This window comes from Parasteatoda tepidariorum, chromosome 4, assembly GCF_043381705.1.
Source record: "Parasteatoda tepidariorum isolate YZ-2023 chromosome 4, CAS_Ptep_4.0, whole genome shotgun sequence".
Lineage (NCBI taxonomy): Eukaryota > Metazoa > Arthropoda > Arachnida > Araneae > Theridiidae > Parasteatoda > Parasteatoda tepidariorum.
Genome location: NC_092207.1, coordinates 43,189,136 through 43,206,176, shown reverse-complemented (window position 1 = coordinate 43,206,176; position 17,041 = coordinate 43,189,136). Strand labels below are relative to the sequence as shown.

The 17,041-nt window shown below is 26.2% G+C and overlaps 1 protein-coding gene across 9 annotated transcripts in view; it reads left to right on the top strand.

Annotated features, from left to right (window-relative positions):
* Positions 1 to 17,041, top strand: part of LOC107444553 (Myosin 61F) — a 97,293-nt gene that overhangs the window by 62,295 nt on the left and 17,957 nt on the right. For all 9 annotated transcript variants that reach the window (XM_071179718.1, XM_071179719.1, XM_016058712.2 and 6 more), the window contains exons 4-19: positions 738 to 936; positions 2,164 to 2,244; positions 2,337 to 2,516; positions 3,413 to 3,511; positions 4,593 to 4,703; positions 5,349 to 5,420; positions 6,477 to 6,596; positions 7,849 to 7,916; positions 9,111 to 9,216; positions 9,297 to 9,377; positions 11,177 to 11,314; positions 11,749 to 11,797; positions 13,712 to 13,758; positions 14,396 to 14,476; positions 14,568 to 14,673; positions 16,531 to 16,762. In XM_071179718.1, coding sequence (XP_071035819.1) covers positions 738 to 936; positions 2,164 to 2,244; positions 2,337 to 2,516; positions 3,413 to 3,511; positions 4,593 to 4,703; positions 5,349 to 5,420; positions 6,477 to 6,596; positions 7,849 to 7,916; positions 9,111 to 9,216; positions 9,297 to 9,377; positions 11,177 to 11,314; positions 11,749 to 11,797; positions 13,712 to 13,758; positions 14,396 to 14,476; positions 14,568 to 14,673; positions 16,531 to 16,762 — 1,770 coding nt within the window. The remainder of the gene's footprint in view (positions 1 to 737; positions 937 to 2,163; positions 2,245 to 2,336; positions 2,517 to 3,412; positions 3,512 to 4,592; positions 4,704 to 5,348; positions 5,421 to 6,476; positions 6,597 to 7,848; positions 7,917 to 9,110; positions 9,217 to 9,296; positions 9,378 to 11,176; positions 11,315 to 11,748; positions 11,798 to 13,711; positions 13,759 to 14,395; positions 14,477 to 14,567; positions 14,674 to 16,530; positions 16,763 to 17,041) is intronic.

The following is a 17,041-nucleotide window of genomic DNA, read 5'->3' as shown; positions in this document are numbered from 1 at the left end:
ACACAGATCACCCCGCTCTTGGGATTGTTTGTCCAGTAAAGGGCATACAAGCAAGTGGTCTGAGTTCATGGTTCCCGAATTGCAGATTTGGCACTCGCTAGATGGAAGGATACCTATTCTGTTGAGGTGCTCTGCCAAGCAGTCATGGCCTGTTGAGAGTCTGAAGTTTGCCACAGCCTTCTTACGAGGACTGTGACAAAATTTCTTCCAACTGTTTTGGATGTTAGCCCAGGGTTTTCCAGTGGATTTTACTGCTTGGTTGAGCTTTAGGTTGGTCTTAAGTTTCTCGGAAAATTGTTTTTTAAGGGAGTCTAGTGGAATCGGTTTATTACATTGAATATAACAAATGTATTTTTAAAGGTGTTGAAACAGTAGAATTATTATGATTTGCTTTTCATTCAAATGACTTATTTATATGCAATTTTTATGAGAAAGAACAAAAAGTAAAAAAAAAAAAACTAATTAATATTTTTGTTTACTTGCTATTGAACTTTATTTTGTATAAAAATTAGAAATGTTTATTAAGTTATTAATGGTTAAAAATTATGAAAGGTTTAACAGCATTAGTTATAGTTTCTATTGCTCACATTTTTAACAATGTGAATTCATTTTTTGATTTATTTTTTTCAAGATGCATAATTTCAGCAGATTATTTATATAAAATTTATTTTGATCATCCTGAAATGACTAGAGTAATATGTTTGATATTTTTATTAAAAATAAGTTTATTGCTTTAGATTTGCTATTGCTGATACTGCTTTCCGATCTATGAGGGAAGAATGCCATGATCAATGTATATTAATATCCGGTGAAAGTGGAGCTGGTAAAACAGAAGCGTCAAAGAAATTGTTGCAATACATAGCTGCTGCCAGTCATCATGCCCCTTCTGTGGAAAATGTTAAAGACAAACTTCTTCTCTCAAATCCCATATTGGAAGTAAGATGTTATTATAAATCATGTAATCACCTAATAAAAGAATGAAGCAGGGGCTTGTTAGGGAAATTTTCTTTAGGGAGGGAATAGTGCAAATTATGCATCCATGTATACTTTTTTATAAAAGCTTGTGCAACCCCATCGGTGTACCTTTTACCATTAATACAAAAAGATCATTCCATAGAAAGGACAATAGTTAAATTATATATTCATTGTATGAACCAAGCCTACGTGCTCAGATCTGTCGGTATAAATAGGTTACAAATCTGCAGGTATCTGAAAGAAATATTTCTTTTCCAAACCTGTTAATAGCCTGTCTGATAAGTTGTCAAATTTTCATATTCTTCTTTTAATACTACTTTACTACTTGTTTTGGAAATTTTTAAATTTCTAACTTGGAAACTATTTGAGCAATTTTATTCAAGTTTTGTCATTTAAAATTTCATAGTTTAAAATTGTGTAATTTGTTTTTACAAAATCTTTTTGACCTTTATTAAGTAAGGTAATAAAAACCAATTTATAATTATAAATTTTTTTACATAAAATTATCTTTGGATAAACAATTTTATTAATATAGGCAAAAAATATTTCATTTTGCTTAAAACGCTGTCAAGAAGTGAAAAATTTGCAAAAAGATTAAAATTAATATTGGGGGCCCAACCGTTGTGACCATATTATCCAGACTACGGCTACCCTCATATTTTGATGGTTAAAAATCTAAATTTATCGTAAAAAAGGTCACGCATTTAGATAAAGTATGTTTTAATCTGATTTTTTAACATAATAATTAGCTCTAGTTAATTAGAATATTTGAGTTTACATCTTTCAAAATTTGCATTAATTCCAACATAGCGTAATTAATTCGAGTTTTCAATTTTGGGGCTTGGTGAATTTGTTTCATCTGTTAGCTAAAAACTAACTTAACTGTTTATTTTTAAGTTATGACCAATTTTTTAGAAACATAGTGAAGAAATTTTTTTTTTTGAAGTTAAAGTGAACCAAAAAAGTGAATGTATTCTTTAATTTGCTACAGTTGTGATGAGAATTTGTTGAGAAATTTTTAATGATAAACAATAGAAATATACCAACTTTCCACATTAGCCCCATTTCTACATTAACCTTCCTCTGTTTTATATATTATTTTAAAATTTCTTTTCTTGTAAAAAATTATTTACATCCTCTAAATTTAAGTTTTTTATGTGATGTTTTTTAATCCCACTCTAATTGCAGGCGTTTGGAAATGCTAAGACTAATCGAAATGATAATTCAAGTAGATTTGGAAAGTACATGGATGTGGAATTTGATTTCTTGGTAAGTTTTTCTATGCATTTTTTAAAAAAATAAATATTTAGTTTAATGTTTTTTTCTGATATACTCAATTATTTAGTAATTTATATTTTTAGGGAACTCCTTTAGGGGGTCATATTTTACATTATTTGCTGGAAAAATCAAGAGTGGTTCATCAAAATCATGGGGAACGTAATTTTCATATTTTTTATCAAATTCTTTCGGGTGCTGATGATAAACTTCTGGACTATCTTCAATTACGTCGGGATCCTACTGCCTATTTCTATCTGAGTCAGGTATGCATTGATGTCTGATATATATTTTATTCTTCAATCAAGAATTTTATTTAAAATATACTGGGTGTTTTTTAATAATTACCCTTAATATTTCAATTCTTTACTGCCATCTACCTGAATCTTTTTACAAAACATGTTTTTGTTTAGTTTGTAATGCATTGAAAAAAAAAACTTAACTGAAAAAAAAAACTTCTACTGTAAAACAAGTGTTTTGTAGTATATTTTAAGTGTTTGAGACAGATATGAAGAATTAATAAAATGTATGTAATAAATTACAAAGAAAGGAAATTTTGATAAAATCAAATTAAAAATTGGAGAAAGTATGAAAATTTTTTAAAACTTTTTATTGGATGTTTTGTCACTAACCCTTCCTCTTCAATGCTATATACCTGACTTCTTTTTTAAATTTAACTTTATTGGGGGAAATATGAATTTAAATTTATGTTTGAAAGCTATAAATCCATTTTGATTTTATCTTGCAATATTAGTCTGTTTTAGTTTATTGAGAAAGTTTTACAGTTGCATAATGCTGCATCAAAATGCTAATTTAAAAAAAAAGCAACTTATAAATTATGCTTTAGAAATATTTCAAGGAAGCATTACAGGGTTTTAGTCAGTTTTTTTTTAAATGCTTGTTTGTGCCAAAAGTTTTTATCTCCACAATTAGTCCCATCAGCAACATTAACTATGTAAATTTAATGCAATTTGTATAACTGTTTTTATTTATCATGAATGATCTGTGATTGTCTTCAGATCCTTTTTCTTAACAAACAGTCTTGCTATCTAAAAAGAAAAATAAATTAATCATTTTTTATGTATAGCAAATTGTGATCATGTTTATGTCATCTGTAAATTATTAATCAGTTTATATTTGTATATGATATCCTTTTGTTTAGGGACTTTGTTCTAAGTTGAGAAATCTTGATGACTCCGATCAGTTTTCTTTGGTGAAAAAAGCTATGGATGTCACCAATTTTTCTGATGAAGAACAAGAGGTTTGTTAATTTTTTTTAAAATGGTTTTTAAAAGAATTACTGAATCTAAATTGTTAATTCATTTTTATCTTAAAAGTTTTTAGGTTTTACTATTATGTGTGCATGGAATTTTTTATTTACTGTTTGTTTCTGTTGCTAAAGGTAACTTTTCATCTGCTTAAAAACCAGTTTTCCCTCTCATTGACTGAGAACATTGTGTATTGAAAAATTTGTATGTGAAATCGCTGATATTGGAATATCTTGATTAGTTAAATGTTTGATTGTTACTATTAGCACTATATTTAAATAATTGAAGTATTTGATAAGTGTTTAAATTGAATGACTTCTTAATATTTTAATCTGATTATTATTTCAGATATTTTTTTTCTGAAGATAAATTTTATTAAACATAATAGGATAAATAGTTTATTTTCTATGTTCATTATTATTACTTATAAAATAATTGTTTTTTGTTATGAAAATGCATGTCTTAAGATTAAAGAAATTTTGTAAACTCATTTTTTTTTTATAAATGTATCTCTTTTTTTATTAAATTCTGTATTAAAATTTATTTGCTTATATAATATTTAGACCAACTAAATTAAATCTTCTGCCTAATATTATTTTCAAATTACGAAAAATTTTAATTATTCTTTTACTAATATTATCTATCATATAATTTTTTATTAAGTTATTATAGACCATCATAGTTTTTTTTTCATTACTAACAGTTTCAACTCACCTACTGGTATTTCATCTAATTCTTTATGCAAAAATATTTTTGGGGAATGTAAAGTCTTTTGATGATGTAAAGTCTAAGTTTGATGAATGAAGTGCCTATCATACTGTGAAAGAGTCAGACAATTTTCTCTGTCTCATTCATAAGTACTTTTAGCTTTGTGTACTGGAACAGCATGATGTGTTACAAAACTATTTTTCATATACATGTTTGGATGTGTGCTTGGATTAACTTAACTAAGTATGAAAATTTATGTGGTGGATAAAAATATTTAGTTTTAAACTTTCGAGTAGTTATTCCTTTTCTTCCTGTATTTTTTTTTATCGGTTATGAGATGTTACATTGATAAAAATAATTTTATAGGCTGTGTTTGCTATAGTAGCCTCAGTTCTGCATTTAGGTAATGTTGGATTTGTTGAAGAAGAAGGGCATGCCATTCTAGTTCACGAAAAACCAATTCAATATATTTCTAAAGTAAGGATTTATTTATTTATTTATATATTTTTTAAAGATATTTTATAATTTAAAAATATTTTTTGTTACTCTTTTTTACTTGTTTGCTTTCTTGTGATGGGCAGTGTCAGAATTTTAGTATTGTGATATATTGTCAAATAAATGGATTTTATAATCTATATATCTCAATTTTAAAACTATTTCAATGTTTAATATTGAGATTTCTAGCACGACATTTCAAAAATTCAGTTAAAAAACTTATTTAAACTGCTCTAACCAGTTAATCTAAGTATTAACTTTCCAATTAAAATTTATTGTTAATATTGAACTGTCAGTTTTGTATTTTTCTTATGAAATATTAGTTTATTGAATATGTTAATGATTTTACTTAAAATACATTATTCACAGTTATGAAAATTAGTTATTGTATAATAATAGTTTGAGGTAGCTTGGCAAATAATTTTTTTAAATACTTTTCTTTTATGTTTTTAAAAACTTAATTTCATTAAACTGAAACAAACTTGTTATGTTCTGATCCCAGAATTATCATATTAGTTGAATTAAAATTGGTTTTATTCTTTAGTTTACATCTACATATTTTGTGTTTACAGCAAATCTTAATTTATGGATTTTCATTTTATTGATAAATGTTGTTGTTATTTTTAGCTTTTAGGTTGCTCCCCATTTTATTTGATGAATGCTTTAGTAAATAAAACAATTGAAGCTAAACAGGAGTTGGTAAGAAAATTTTTACTTAATAATTATATTTGGAAGCATAAAATTTTCTTTTTATACTTTTAATCAAATTTGATTGTTATATTGTTTTAATCATGTATATTAACACGCAAGTTTTGTGACTGGAACCAGGAAAGTATGCTTAGAATTTCTGTAACTTTTATAATGTAAATAATCATTTAATCCTTGACTTTTAGAATGACCCAGTTCATAGTTAAGTTTCAACAGGATAACTTAATTCTTTATTTAATAATATTTCTTTTATCAATATTTCAAATAATTTTCTAAAAAAGAACAAACTGTAACAAAATTGATTAAAATATTCTTAAATAATATTTGATTTATCTTTTTCTGAGATTTGGGGAACTTCCTTACTGGATCTAATTCTACCTGTCATTCTAAATTTGCATCAAATCGTAAATTTTCCGATGCATATTATATTTGAAGTTCCGTTTCAGTGTTTTTATTAACTGTAACAAAACATACAGTGAGCACAGTGGCGAAATTTCTATAGGGAATAATAGTTTGTCATGAATTGATTTTATTTAACATTAAATCTTTTGTTAAAAAAAATTTATTAAACTTTTTCCTTTCTTTGAGTATGGTTATGGCATAAACCATTCCAATTCTGCAAAACATGCTCTGCTTGATATGTGTTATAAAATTCGTTTAACGTATAAGAAGAGCAGTTTTTACGTTAACTGTTGAAGTATTTATGTTATGAAACTTAAAAGTTTTTTTTTAAATAAGTATTTAGACTAATATTGCTAAATCTATTAGAATGTGCATAAGTAGTATTGTATAATGTTGATAAATCTTCTTGTTTTCGATTTTTTGTGTACTTTTAAAATACCCATAAGAAAAGGAAATACATTTGAATTTTTTATTTTTCAATTTGTTATTTTTCTAAATTTGTTAAGCTCTTTATTATACATTAAATCAATGCACATTTTTTTCACACATTAAGCTTTTTTGAAATTTTTGTTGCATTTTATATTGCTGTTTTTAATTAAAATTAAGTTTATTCTTTAATTAAATTTGTTCTCTTGAAATTCACAGATGTCTAGTCCGTTGAATCGAGATCAAGCTATATATGCCAGAGATGCTCTTGCTAAAGCCCTATATGAGCGTTTGTTTACTTGGCTAGTTTCTAAATTAAATTACTCGCTACAACCTGCTGTAAGTGTTTTTCATGATCTGTATTTTCTCTTTTAAAAAAAACTTTTTTTTATTGATTAAACATCTCTAATGAGAGAGTAATATGCATGTATGCAAGAATAGGAGTTTTTGTGTTCTAAATGTTATTGTATGAAACAGGAAAAAGGATTGAATATATTATTGTCTATCTATTTAGTGGTTTATTACAACATTTCTCATAAACAAATTGTAGGTATACAAAATTCTATTTGCAGATATTATTTTTAAATGTAATTGATGTAATATTTTGTTCATAATTGTAACCCAGATGTTTTGATTAATTTCTCTTGTTGTTACATATAAGAAATTATTTTTTTTTGGCGATTTTTAAATACCTAATACTTTGTCCTTTTATGAAGGGCTATTTTCTAGTTGCAAAAAATGATTTATAAGAAGGGAATATAGTAGAAAAAGTAAGAGTAGGTGATGCCAAACATCTGGGTTTCTCATATGATTAAAACATTATATTAATAGCATTTAAAAATATTTTCGACATCATTTTACACACAATTAGCTTATGAGAATGTTTGTTCTATAGCAGCATTTTGTTTATTACTAACAGAAATTGTTTAAGATATTTATTGGGATCTGACTGCATTTGTTAAATTCAAAATTTTTTTATAGTTTTTTGATGGACATTTATAAAAATCTGGTTATCCTTCATTTTAACATTAAAGCTAAATTATCAAATTATGCTTAAAGCAATGCATATTATCTTATCAATATTAGATTTAGTGGTTTTTCTTGGCTTAAAAGTTCCGCTTGTTCATTGTTGAATCCTTAATTCCATTGTCTAGCATTATATCTAAAGTATTGTAGTACATATTTTCTAAATTTTTGGTTCAATGGATAAATTGTGATTCATTATTGAGATCTGATTCTATTTCAGTTTATTTTAAGGAGACATTGTTAACAATATGTGAAGCAGCATCATTAGATATGCTGAGTATTTAAATCAGCATGTTTAAGATTTTTTTTCTTAATTTAGTGCCACTTATAAAATTATGAAATTCAGAATGACATTGGTCTGGTGATTCTAGATTAAGTAGCAAATATAAAAAACTGCATTTATTTTTTCAAAACTCTTAAATTACATTTTTTAAGTAATCAATCCAGTTGAATTTTTTCTTTTCATTTTTTAATCTCATTAGCATCATATTTTTTAATAATGATTTTATTTTTATAATTTATATTGTGACTTTTTAAACATGATTTATTATTTTTGTTTTAACAGTCTAAGAAAAAGAAAACTTTGATGGGCTTACTTGATATTTATGGATTTGAAATATTTCAAAAGAATAGGTATTTTTTTTTAAAATCTATATTTTCTAAAACTTCTTTTGATTTTGAAGTCTAGTTTTTATTGATTGTGATGGTATAATACTACAATTTTTAAATTGTTCGCCAGCTAGGCAGTAAAAACTTATAATCTCATAATTACATTATACTGTGAAACCTCCAGTAAAGACCACCTCTGTGTAGCAATATTCTCTATTTACGACTTCTTTTAGGAGACTAGGCATTTCTTCCATTGACTCAGTGTTGAAGAAAATTTTTAAGAGAGATTAACAAAACCTCTTCTAGCAACCGTCAAACCTCCACACCAAATGCCAAAAGGGTCAAATAAGGAGACACGCAAGAAATGTCCAAACAAAAAATATCAAGAAAGCAAATAAGTACATTCCAAATATTTGTGAGTGGCTCTTATTAAAAGAGTTCTCTTTGAAAATCTCCGTAAGAGATCAATATCTTTACATTGTAGTCAGAGTGCACTAAAGACGATGCTATCAATGATTTATTATTAGAGTTGAAAGTTAAGTTAGAAAAAAAAGTTATTTTAGAGAAAAAGTAAGCCTCTCAAACAAAAAAATTTCTTTTCATTTTTTAAAGCTAATTTTTATGATAAAAATTTAAATGCATACTTAGACAAAAGCATAATTGTTTATTTATTTAAAATAGTTTTATCATTCATAATTGATACATTTGATTTTACATATAAATATATAAGTAGGGGGTCATTTTTATTGACACTAAATTTTTCTCATTAATTGGCTTTTAATTACATCAACACAAGTGGCATTCCTGCATCTAGAAAATGACACTGACTAAAATAAAAATCTTTGAAATCATGTACCTTCAAAAAATCATGTACTTTTGATAGCATTTTGAAGTTAAAGGATGTAAACCATAAGACTGACCAACCTCCATTAACGGCCATTTTACTGTAAAACAGAGAGTGATGGCTCCCGAAACTTTTCACTGTACTAATAGTATTGTTAGCATGATTGAGAAAACATTAAAGTCATTGCATTTCGTCTCAAATTAAAAAAATATACAAAATTTTTTAATTAATAAAAGTATGCATTAATGCCTATCATTGTAGTTTATCAATTAAAAAGCAAAATATTCTGAAAATTGTGAGTGAATTAAAATTTGTGAATATATCTAAATATTATTAAAGTTTATTTAATTAACTAGTTTTTCTACTTTTTATAGCTTTGAACAATTTTGCATCAATTACTGCAATGAAAAGCTGCAGCAGTTATTCATAGAGTTGACCTTAAAGTCAGAACAAGAAGAATATTTTCGAGAAAACATTGTCGTAAGATAGGCATATATTTTTTTAAATAGAAAGTTTTTATAATTTAATTTATGCACTTTTGACAAAACTTTGTTTTTCAGTGGGAACCTGTTGAATACTTCAATAACAAAATTATATGTGACCTTGTGGAAGAGCGTCATAAAGGCATTATTGCTATTTTGGTAATTTACTATTGAATTTCCCTAAATTTTACTTCTCCCATACATTATTTTAAGTTTTATTTTACTTTAATTCAATACTAGGGGTACACAACCGGCAGCCTGTGTTTAATTGTTTAGATTGGTCCCCTGCCTTCAAACTGGAAATTATATTAGAAAAATTACACAACTATTAAAAGTAGTTTTATAACTGTCTTTCTAATTAATTCCACAAGACAGATGCAAAACAGGGGAAAGTCAAGGAATTTTATCTATCTGAAAAATTCAGGAAAATTTCAAATGATTGAACTAAAATTCCCAAAAATACCCAGTCAGGGAAAATGAACTAATATGAGTTTAAAGTGACTTGTAATTGTTTTTTGAAATTTTTTTTGTATTAAGTGTAAGTGCTTTGTGAAATATTTTATGAAAAAGAAGAGGTATAACTGAAAAATTAATAAAAAAATTTACACTACAAAATTCAAAAATCACAGAAATGTTGGCAAAATCTGTCTAGAAAAATCAAGGAAAAAGTTGGGGAATTTTTTTAATTGAGTATTTGTAGCCATTCCGTTAAAAAAAGTTATAACACTTAAAGTTCAAAATGTAGAAGTACCTACTAATTTTAGGCATCAAAATATTTGAATCTTTTGTAATTTTTAATTTCTTAAAAAAACTCCTCTTTGAGTAAAACATGTTCTGAACAAATATTAGTTCACTGATTTAAAATTAAAGATATTGTTAGTTTATGTTTAGTGAAAAGAAAAAAAACCAGCACTTTACCAAAGAAAGTAATAATTATCAGAGACATCCTACTATTTAATTTAATTAAATGTGAAAAGCTTCAAATATTTACTGATTCAAAAATATTATATGTATACTCAGGGCCGGATTAACCTATAGGCACACTAGGCACGTGCCTAGGGCCTACGAAATTCAGGGGCCTACGAAAAACTTGGGAGAAAAAAATTTGTTGACAAAAATAATTTAGCTTTAAAAACAACAAGTGTATTTTGCACAAAATTATGAAGATACAAATAAAAATATAATATTTTTCGGTAATAAATTATTTTTCAGAATCTTATGATCTAATATACTACTTTTTTGCGATTTTTGGATTCAACAAAATCTTGTATTATGCTGTCGAATTCCAAACTACGCAAAATGTCGTATTCAATAGACATAAGTGCGAGCGATGCCAAACGATCTTCATTCATTGTTGAACGCAAATAATTTTGTATCAATTTTAATTTGGAGAAAGATCTTTCTCCTTCTGCATTTGATCCAAGAATCGACAAATATATTCTTAATGCAATGTGAACGTTAGGAAAAGTATTCACAAGTTTATCTTTAATTTGAGCCTTCAACATTTCTTGTGCAGATTTATACGAAAGGTATAATCCGGCTCTGTGCCTAGGGCCTACAAAAGGTATAATCCGGCTCTGTGTATACTTTGTCAAACATACTTAGACTTAAGCGAAATTAATATTATTCTTAATAAAATACCAAAATATTTCATTATAAGGAAAATTGTTATAAAAATCTGAATTCATAGTCATTACAGCTCTTGAATGCCAAAATGATTTTTCTATGGACCTCTAAAAAATAAATAAATAAAAAATAAATAAAATAAAAAATTAATTAAATTTTACTATATTTTTTTTTAATTCTAGGATTTGACTTTATGCTGTAGGTCTACTTTAGTTTCTATAATCTGTTAAAATTTAAGAAAAAAGTCGAATTTTCATTTCGGAATTAATACTTTTATTCTAGTTTTTAATTAATTTTAGCTTTTATTTCACTTACATATTTTATTGTTGTAGGATGAAGAGTGTTTGAGACCTGGGGAAGCAACAGATATTACGTTTCTATCAAAACTTGAGAAAACAGTAGGAAACCATCCCCACTTTCTCACTCATTCTACTGCTAATAGTAAAGTTAGAAAAACCATAGATCGTAATGTAAGTTTTACTCTTTCTTTAATTTTTTTTTAAGCTGAAATAATTGTTTAAACATTTAAAATGTAGAAGCTAATAAAATATAAATATTTTTCCTGTTAAGCTATACAAAATGTAAGTCTTATTTTATTATTATTTTCGAAATTTATTATCTTTAAATTGTTAAAAATATGTAAGTTGATATTCGGTATGTAAATATTTATTTTCCACTATTAAAATTATTTATTTTGCTTACAATTATTATTTTATATTTCAAAATGATTTCAATATTACTTGTAAGTATTATAAAATTCAATGTAGAAGTTTTTAATTTTAATTAATTTAAATTGTACGTCCTATTATGAAATTCTATTAAAAATTTTTCTTCATCTTAATGTTTCATGTTCTTTTAAGACTAATATCTACATACTATCTTCCTTTTTTCCCCTCTTTCTTAGGAATTCCGCTTAGTTCATTATGCTGGAGATGTCACATATAATGTCGAAGGTAAGATATTCACATTTGCCACTAATTATTCTTCCTAGGTAATTGAAGATTTTCTGAATTTTTTTTATTTATATACTACATTTTAGTTAATTTTTGCTTGAAATAATATGCAGTTTAAACCATTGTGTCAATAATATGCAATAACGTTGGTATTTATATATATATATTTTTACATCATGCAGGGTATTCTTAAATTACTATCTGTGTTTCTGTAAGTCTTAACTTTTGATTAAAATAGGACATATAGTAATACATATTTAGGTGCTTACTATCTGTCGACCATTTACTCCAAATTTGAAAATAAATTTGGATGTGGTTCAAATTTAAATATTTTATTATTTTTGGATGCACTAAGTTAAATTTGTATTAATATATTTCTTCGTGATTAATTATTATGTAAAAAAACCAATTTGGAAGATACCAAAATGAACACGAAAATAGTCAATGGGATAATACATAAGTACCCATATTTGAAAGTATATTAAATTTTTTTTAACTGTGCCATGTAAATAATGAAAAGCACTATTGCAATTCAAAGTGTAACTTTTCTGACCCAAATCCACACTCAATTTTGAGTTTAATTTCATAATGATGATAGGAATGAAGTTCTGCTTCACATGGCTGCCCAAAATAACAAGTAAAACGACATGAGAAAAGTCAAAGATGCCTACTTGCTTCATTTTGTTGGAAAGCCTTATCTAGTAGTAACAAAATTTATAGTTTAATATTTAACTAATCATTTAGTGAATTTCACTTTAAGTGATTTTACCCTTCAAGGCAAGTAAGTACCATATATCCCAATTTATAATTCAACACCCTCTTTTGATCACAGGATAGCAAATTTCTACTATGTTGGGTGTATGAGTTTACCTCTGTTAATAAGGTCAATTATTATTCTCATAGACATCTTCTGTCAAATGATACTAGACACATAGCAGAATGTGGAATCGAATCTTACTGTAAAAATTTATTAGAAAGTATGAAATCTCAAATTCTTTGGGTGGGGCAAAATTTTTTTTTTCCGTGGAACTCAGCAGATGAAGTAGAATTCACTGTAGAGATAGTTAATGGAGAGTTAGTTAAACGTTACTGAATTTAACGCAGATGATGTTTTGGAATCTTTGAGGTTGTAGCTTTATGGTATGCTTTGAAAGTTTTCATTGTGTTATATTTTTTTTTGAAATTCTCATGAATAAATTACCTTAACTTTTCTTATTCTTAATTCTTTTCTGAACTTAATTTAAAATATTGTTTCTGAAAACTATCTTAATATGTAAATAGAATATGATGAAAGAAATGCAAATTTAATTGCATGTATAACCTATTAAAAATAATTTTTGATTGAGGTAGTTTGTAAAGTAATTTGTTGCAGAGTTATTCATATCTGTCTTATTTTTTATTATTCGTCAATATTTCACAATCAACAAATGTCTACTGTATGAGTCAACTCACTGATTTTTGTAGCTTTTTTAGGTTTTAAAAATCTGTATGCAGTGTAGTAAAGGTATGCAGTGGGATATACAGTAGTTTAAATGTGTATAGAAAATGGCTTTTTTAAAATATTTTCTACTAAGTCAACAGATGGCATTCTTGCAAAACTTGATCCCTTCCAGGATGTAAATTTTCTTATTTCTGAACAAACATGTATTTCAGATTTGTTTTTAAGTAACAAGAATTGTTTTATTGATTTATTTTGAAAATAACACTTTTAAACATTATTAATTATTATTATTATTTTTTGTAAAAACTTGTGTTAAGACAATGTAGAATACTTAGAGCTTGTCTTAGATCTGAATTTTTTAACTCTTACTCTAAGTTGAGGATAAAGATAATTTCCTTATATTATGTACAATTATTTTTATTTCCTACTTAATATTGTGGTAAATGTTTTATAATTAATATATGTTTTTACAGGTTTCTTGGATAAAAATAATGATTTGCTGTATAGAGATTTAAAACAGGTATATATATATTTATTTAAACATGTTTGTTGTCTTTGAAATATGTGTGTAATGTTTAATGTTAATACTTTTAATGATTTAATGTGCAGATATATATGTGACAGAGAGTTATGAGAGTTAAAAGTTGCTTTTCAATAGACTCTTTCAAAGCTTAATTTTCAAATGAAGTTTGATCATCCACATATAATTTCACACTGCTTCTAGAAATTCACTTAATTTTACAGTAAATTATGTATTTATGATTAAAAAGGACAAATTAAGCATAGCATACGTTAAAAAGAGGGAAAAAGATTAAAATAGTTATTTTTAAAACCATTTTTCAATTATTATTTTTTAATTATATTGTTTTTGTATACTCTCTTTTTAAGTGACAAATTTCTGAATAGCATTAAAGTAGGATTTTAAGTGGGATTTTTAAGTACATGATAAATAGATGTTAGAAACTAATTTTTCATTTGTTCCTTATACATAACTGATATGTAAATTAAGTTTTAAGTGGATTGAAATATTGATTTATTAATATACCTATAGATAACTGAGTTATTAAATTAGTTGTTATTTTTATCATTACTTTATGAAAGTTTTCAACTTAACAACAAGTAATTTTTGAATTTTCTAACTATTCAAATTTATTTAGGCTATGATTGATTCTGATAACATGATTGTTAAAAAATCTTTTACATTAGAAGAGATTACGAACAAGAAACGCCCAAATACAGTATGTATTCAATATCAGTGTTATGATTTTGATATCAGTGTATTGATGTGTAGGTGTTATTTCTTTAAGTGCATTTTTTAATTATTAACAGGCAGCAACTCAATTCAAAACGAGCTTGTCCTTATTGATGAATATTTTGATGTCCAAAGAACCCTGGTATATTAGGTGCATTAAGCCCAATGAACATAAACGGGCAGGTAATGTATTGATAAATTCTTTTGTTTAATAAAAATTCAATGATAATTTGGACAAACAACTCTTAATACTTTGAACTTAAAGGAGAAGATAAAATTGGTTGAATTAACAAAAATGAGCATTGATTAAAAAATAACAATAAATACTTCTACTCTTATTGTATTTAGCTATGCTATTTAATTAGAAAACTTGCAGTAATTTTAATTATTTGCAAGCTGGATATTTATAATAAATTAGAAATTTGTAAACACAAAGGATTTTTTCATTTATTTATCTACGTGCTTAATATTTTCAAGTTATCATTTGTTCTTTTACTAAGTAATCTGTGTTGATGATTTTGCTTGAATCCCCCAAAAAAACTGGGCATTGTCTGTGGGTTTCAGTGTCTTTACTTTCTTTAGAGCGGGATTGCCATAGAAACTCAACTTCTTTAATGTTCTTTGTTTCTGGAGTGTATTTGTGTTTCATCCACTATTATGTACAGATCTAAGAACTTGCCAGGAGTGTTAACAAAAAGTACTGAACCAGCCTTGGAATAATTATATGATTGCCTGAGAGCAAACACTGCCCAATTTTGAAAACATTTTATCTTGTGATCAGGGGCCCCGGGATGGGATGTTGCTGTGACCTCTCAAAGATATTCACTGTTCTGCAAATTTTGCCTGGCTATTCAGCAAATTAATCTAGACCATTCAGACTTTTTACATAATTTCATTATCTCACTCTTTTTCTTAGAAAAATAAATTTAATTAGCCAATATTACACCTTTATTTAACTTTTTTAAATAGCGACGATTAAAAAAATATCATTTCACGTATTTATTCCACATTTCTTATGTTTTCCTCAAATCTAGTCTTCTTTTTGCCATTAGAAAATCTATTTTTCAATCATTAGTCATGGGGCTTCTATTTTTTTTTGTCTACTTTCATCCGAAATTAAGATATAGATCATCAGTTAGCTCATTTTTGAAAAATCCTTGTAGCTTTCTTCAAAAAGTGTAACAGTGAATAGGTAAATACAGTTTTGTTAGTAATATTGACAAATGTTTCACGAAGTTGAAAAAATTTTAAATTTTAATAACATATTGCAGAAACTTAATTAAAAACTTAAAATTTATTTCTACGATTTTAAGACTGCGAAGTAGCACAAAGTTGAAAGTTTAACTTGTGGAAATATTTTATCTCTTTATATTAAAAAAAAATCTTACATCAGCCATTGTCATAATTCATAAACTGCCCCTGCTTGTGATAAGCATGTGTCTTTTTCTGTTTTCATCATTTTAATTTGTCAATCACTAAAATAATAATGTAGATCATTGCTTATCATTTGTGGATATATAGGCATATTTAAATTTGTTTTACCATTAGTTTGCATAAAGCACAGGAAAAGTTGTGCCATAAACTTCATTCATACTGGCTTTAACTCTTTCAATGTTAACTTTCTAAATAGAAGTTTTATAATAGATACACATTTATTCCTTTTTAGTTTTCTAAATAAACTAAAAGACTTTATTTTATTAATTTATATATTTAAAATATTTATATATTTATTACATTTATATTTTTAACTTTATTTTTCTATATAAACTTTTTCTATATAAACTTTTTCTAAAAAACTTCTTTTATGATTATGGCAATGTAATAACATAATGCATAAAGTTAAAATTTTAACAACAGTCTAGTGAGGAATGTCACTTACTAGAAGCTTAACTTTTATCGATCCTACTTGGTCATCTTCTAGATTTCTTAGAATTTATTTATTGCCCTTCTTAGTTTAATGTTTTTAAAGATGTGCTAAATGTTTTGTCTCTTATCACATTATTTATTTGTTTTATGGGTCAAAATTTGTATTTGTTGAAGGTTTATTTGACAAAACTGTTGTGGCTCATCAAGTGAAGTATTTGGGTTTGATGGAAAATCTTAGGGTAAGAAGAGCTGGATTTGCATATCGAAAAAAATATGAGGAGTTTTTGAAAAGGTATAAATGTTTGTGTCCCGATACATGGCCATCTTATGAAGGACTTCCAAAAGATGGGGTTTTGCTGATTATTCAACATCTTAATTACAAATCAGATGAATATGCAGTTGGAAGGTAAATATGTTTAATATGTTATGCTATAAAAAAAATCTCCGTATTATATATTGAATTATCTCTTTATTCTATATTGAATTTTATAATTGTGTGCAAATTTTTTTAAATTCGCTTAAAAAATTCTCTAGATATGGAGTAATACACAAAAAATAAAATTAACATTTAAAGGTCCAAGCTTTGGACCTCTGTCCTGACCAGAGTATGGAGACAATATTTCTCAAATTGCGGCTACCCCCTACATTTTGGGGGTCAAAGGTCCAAATTCGTTAAAAAAAGGTA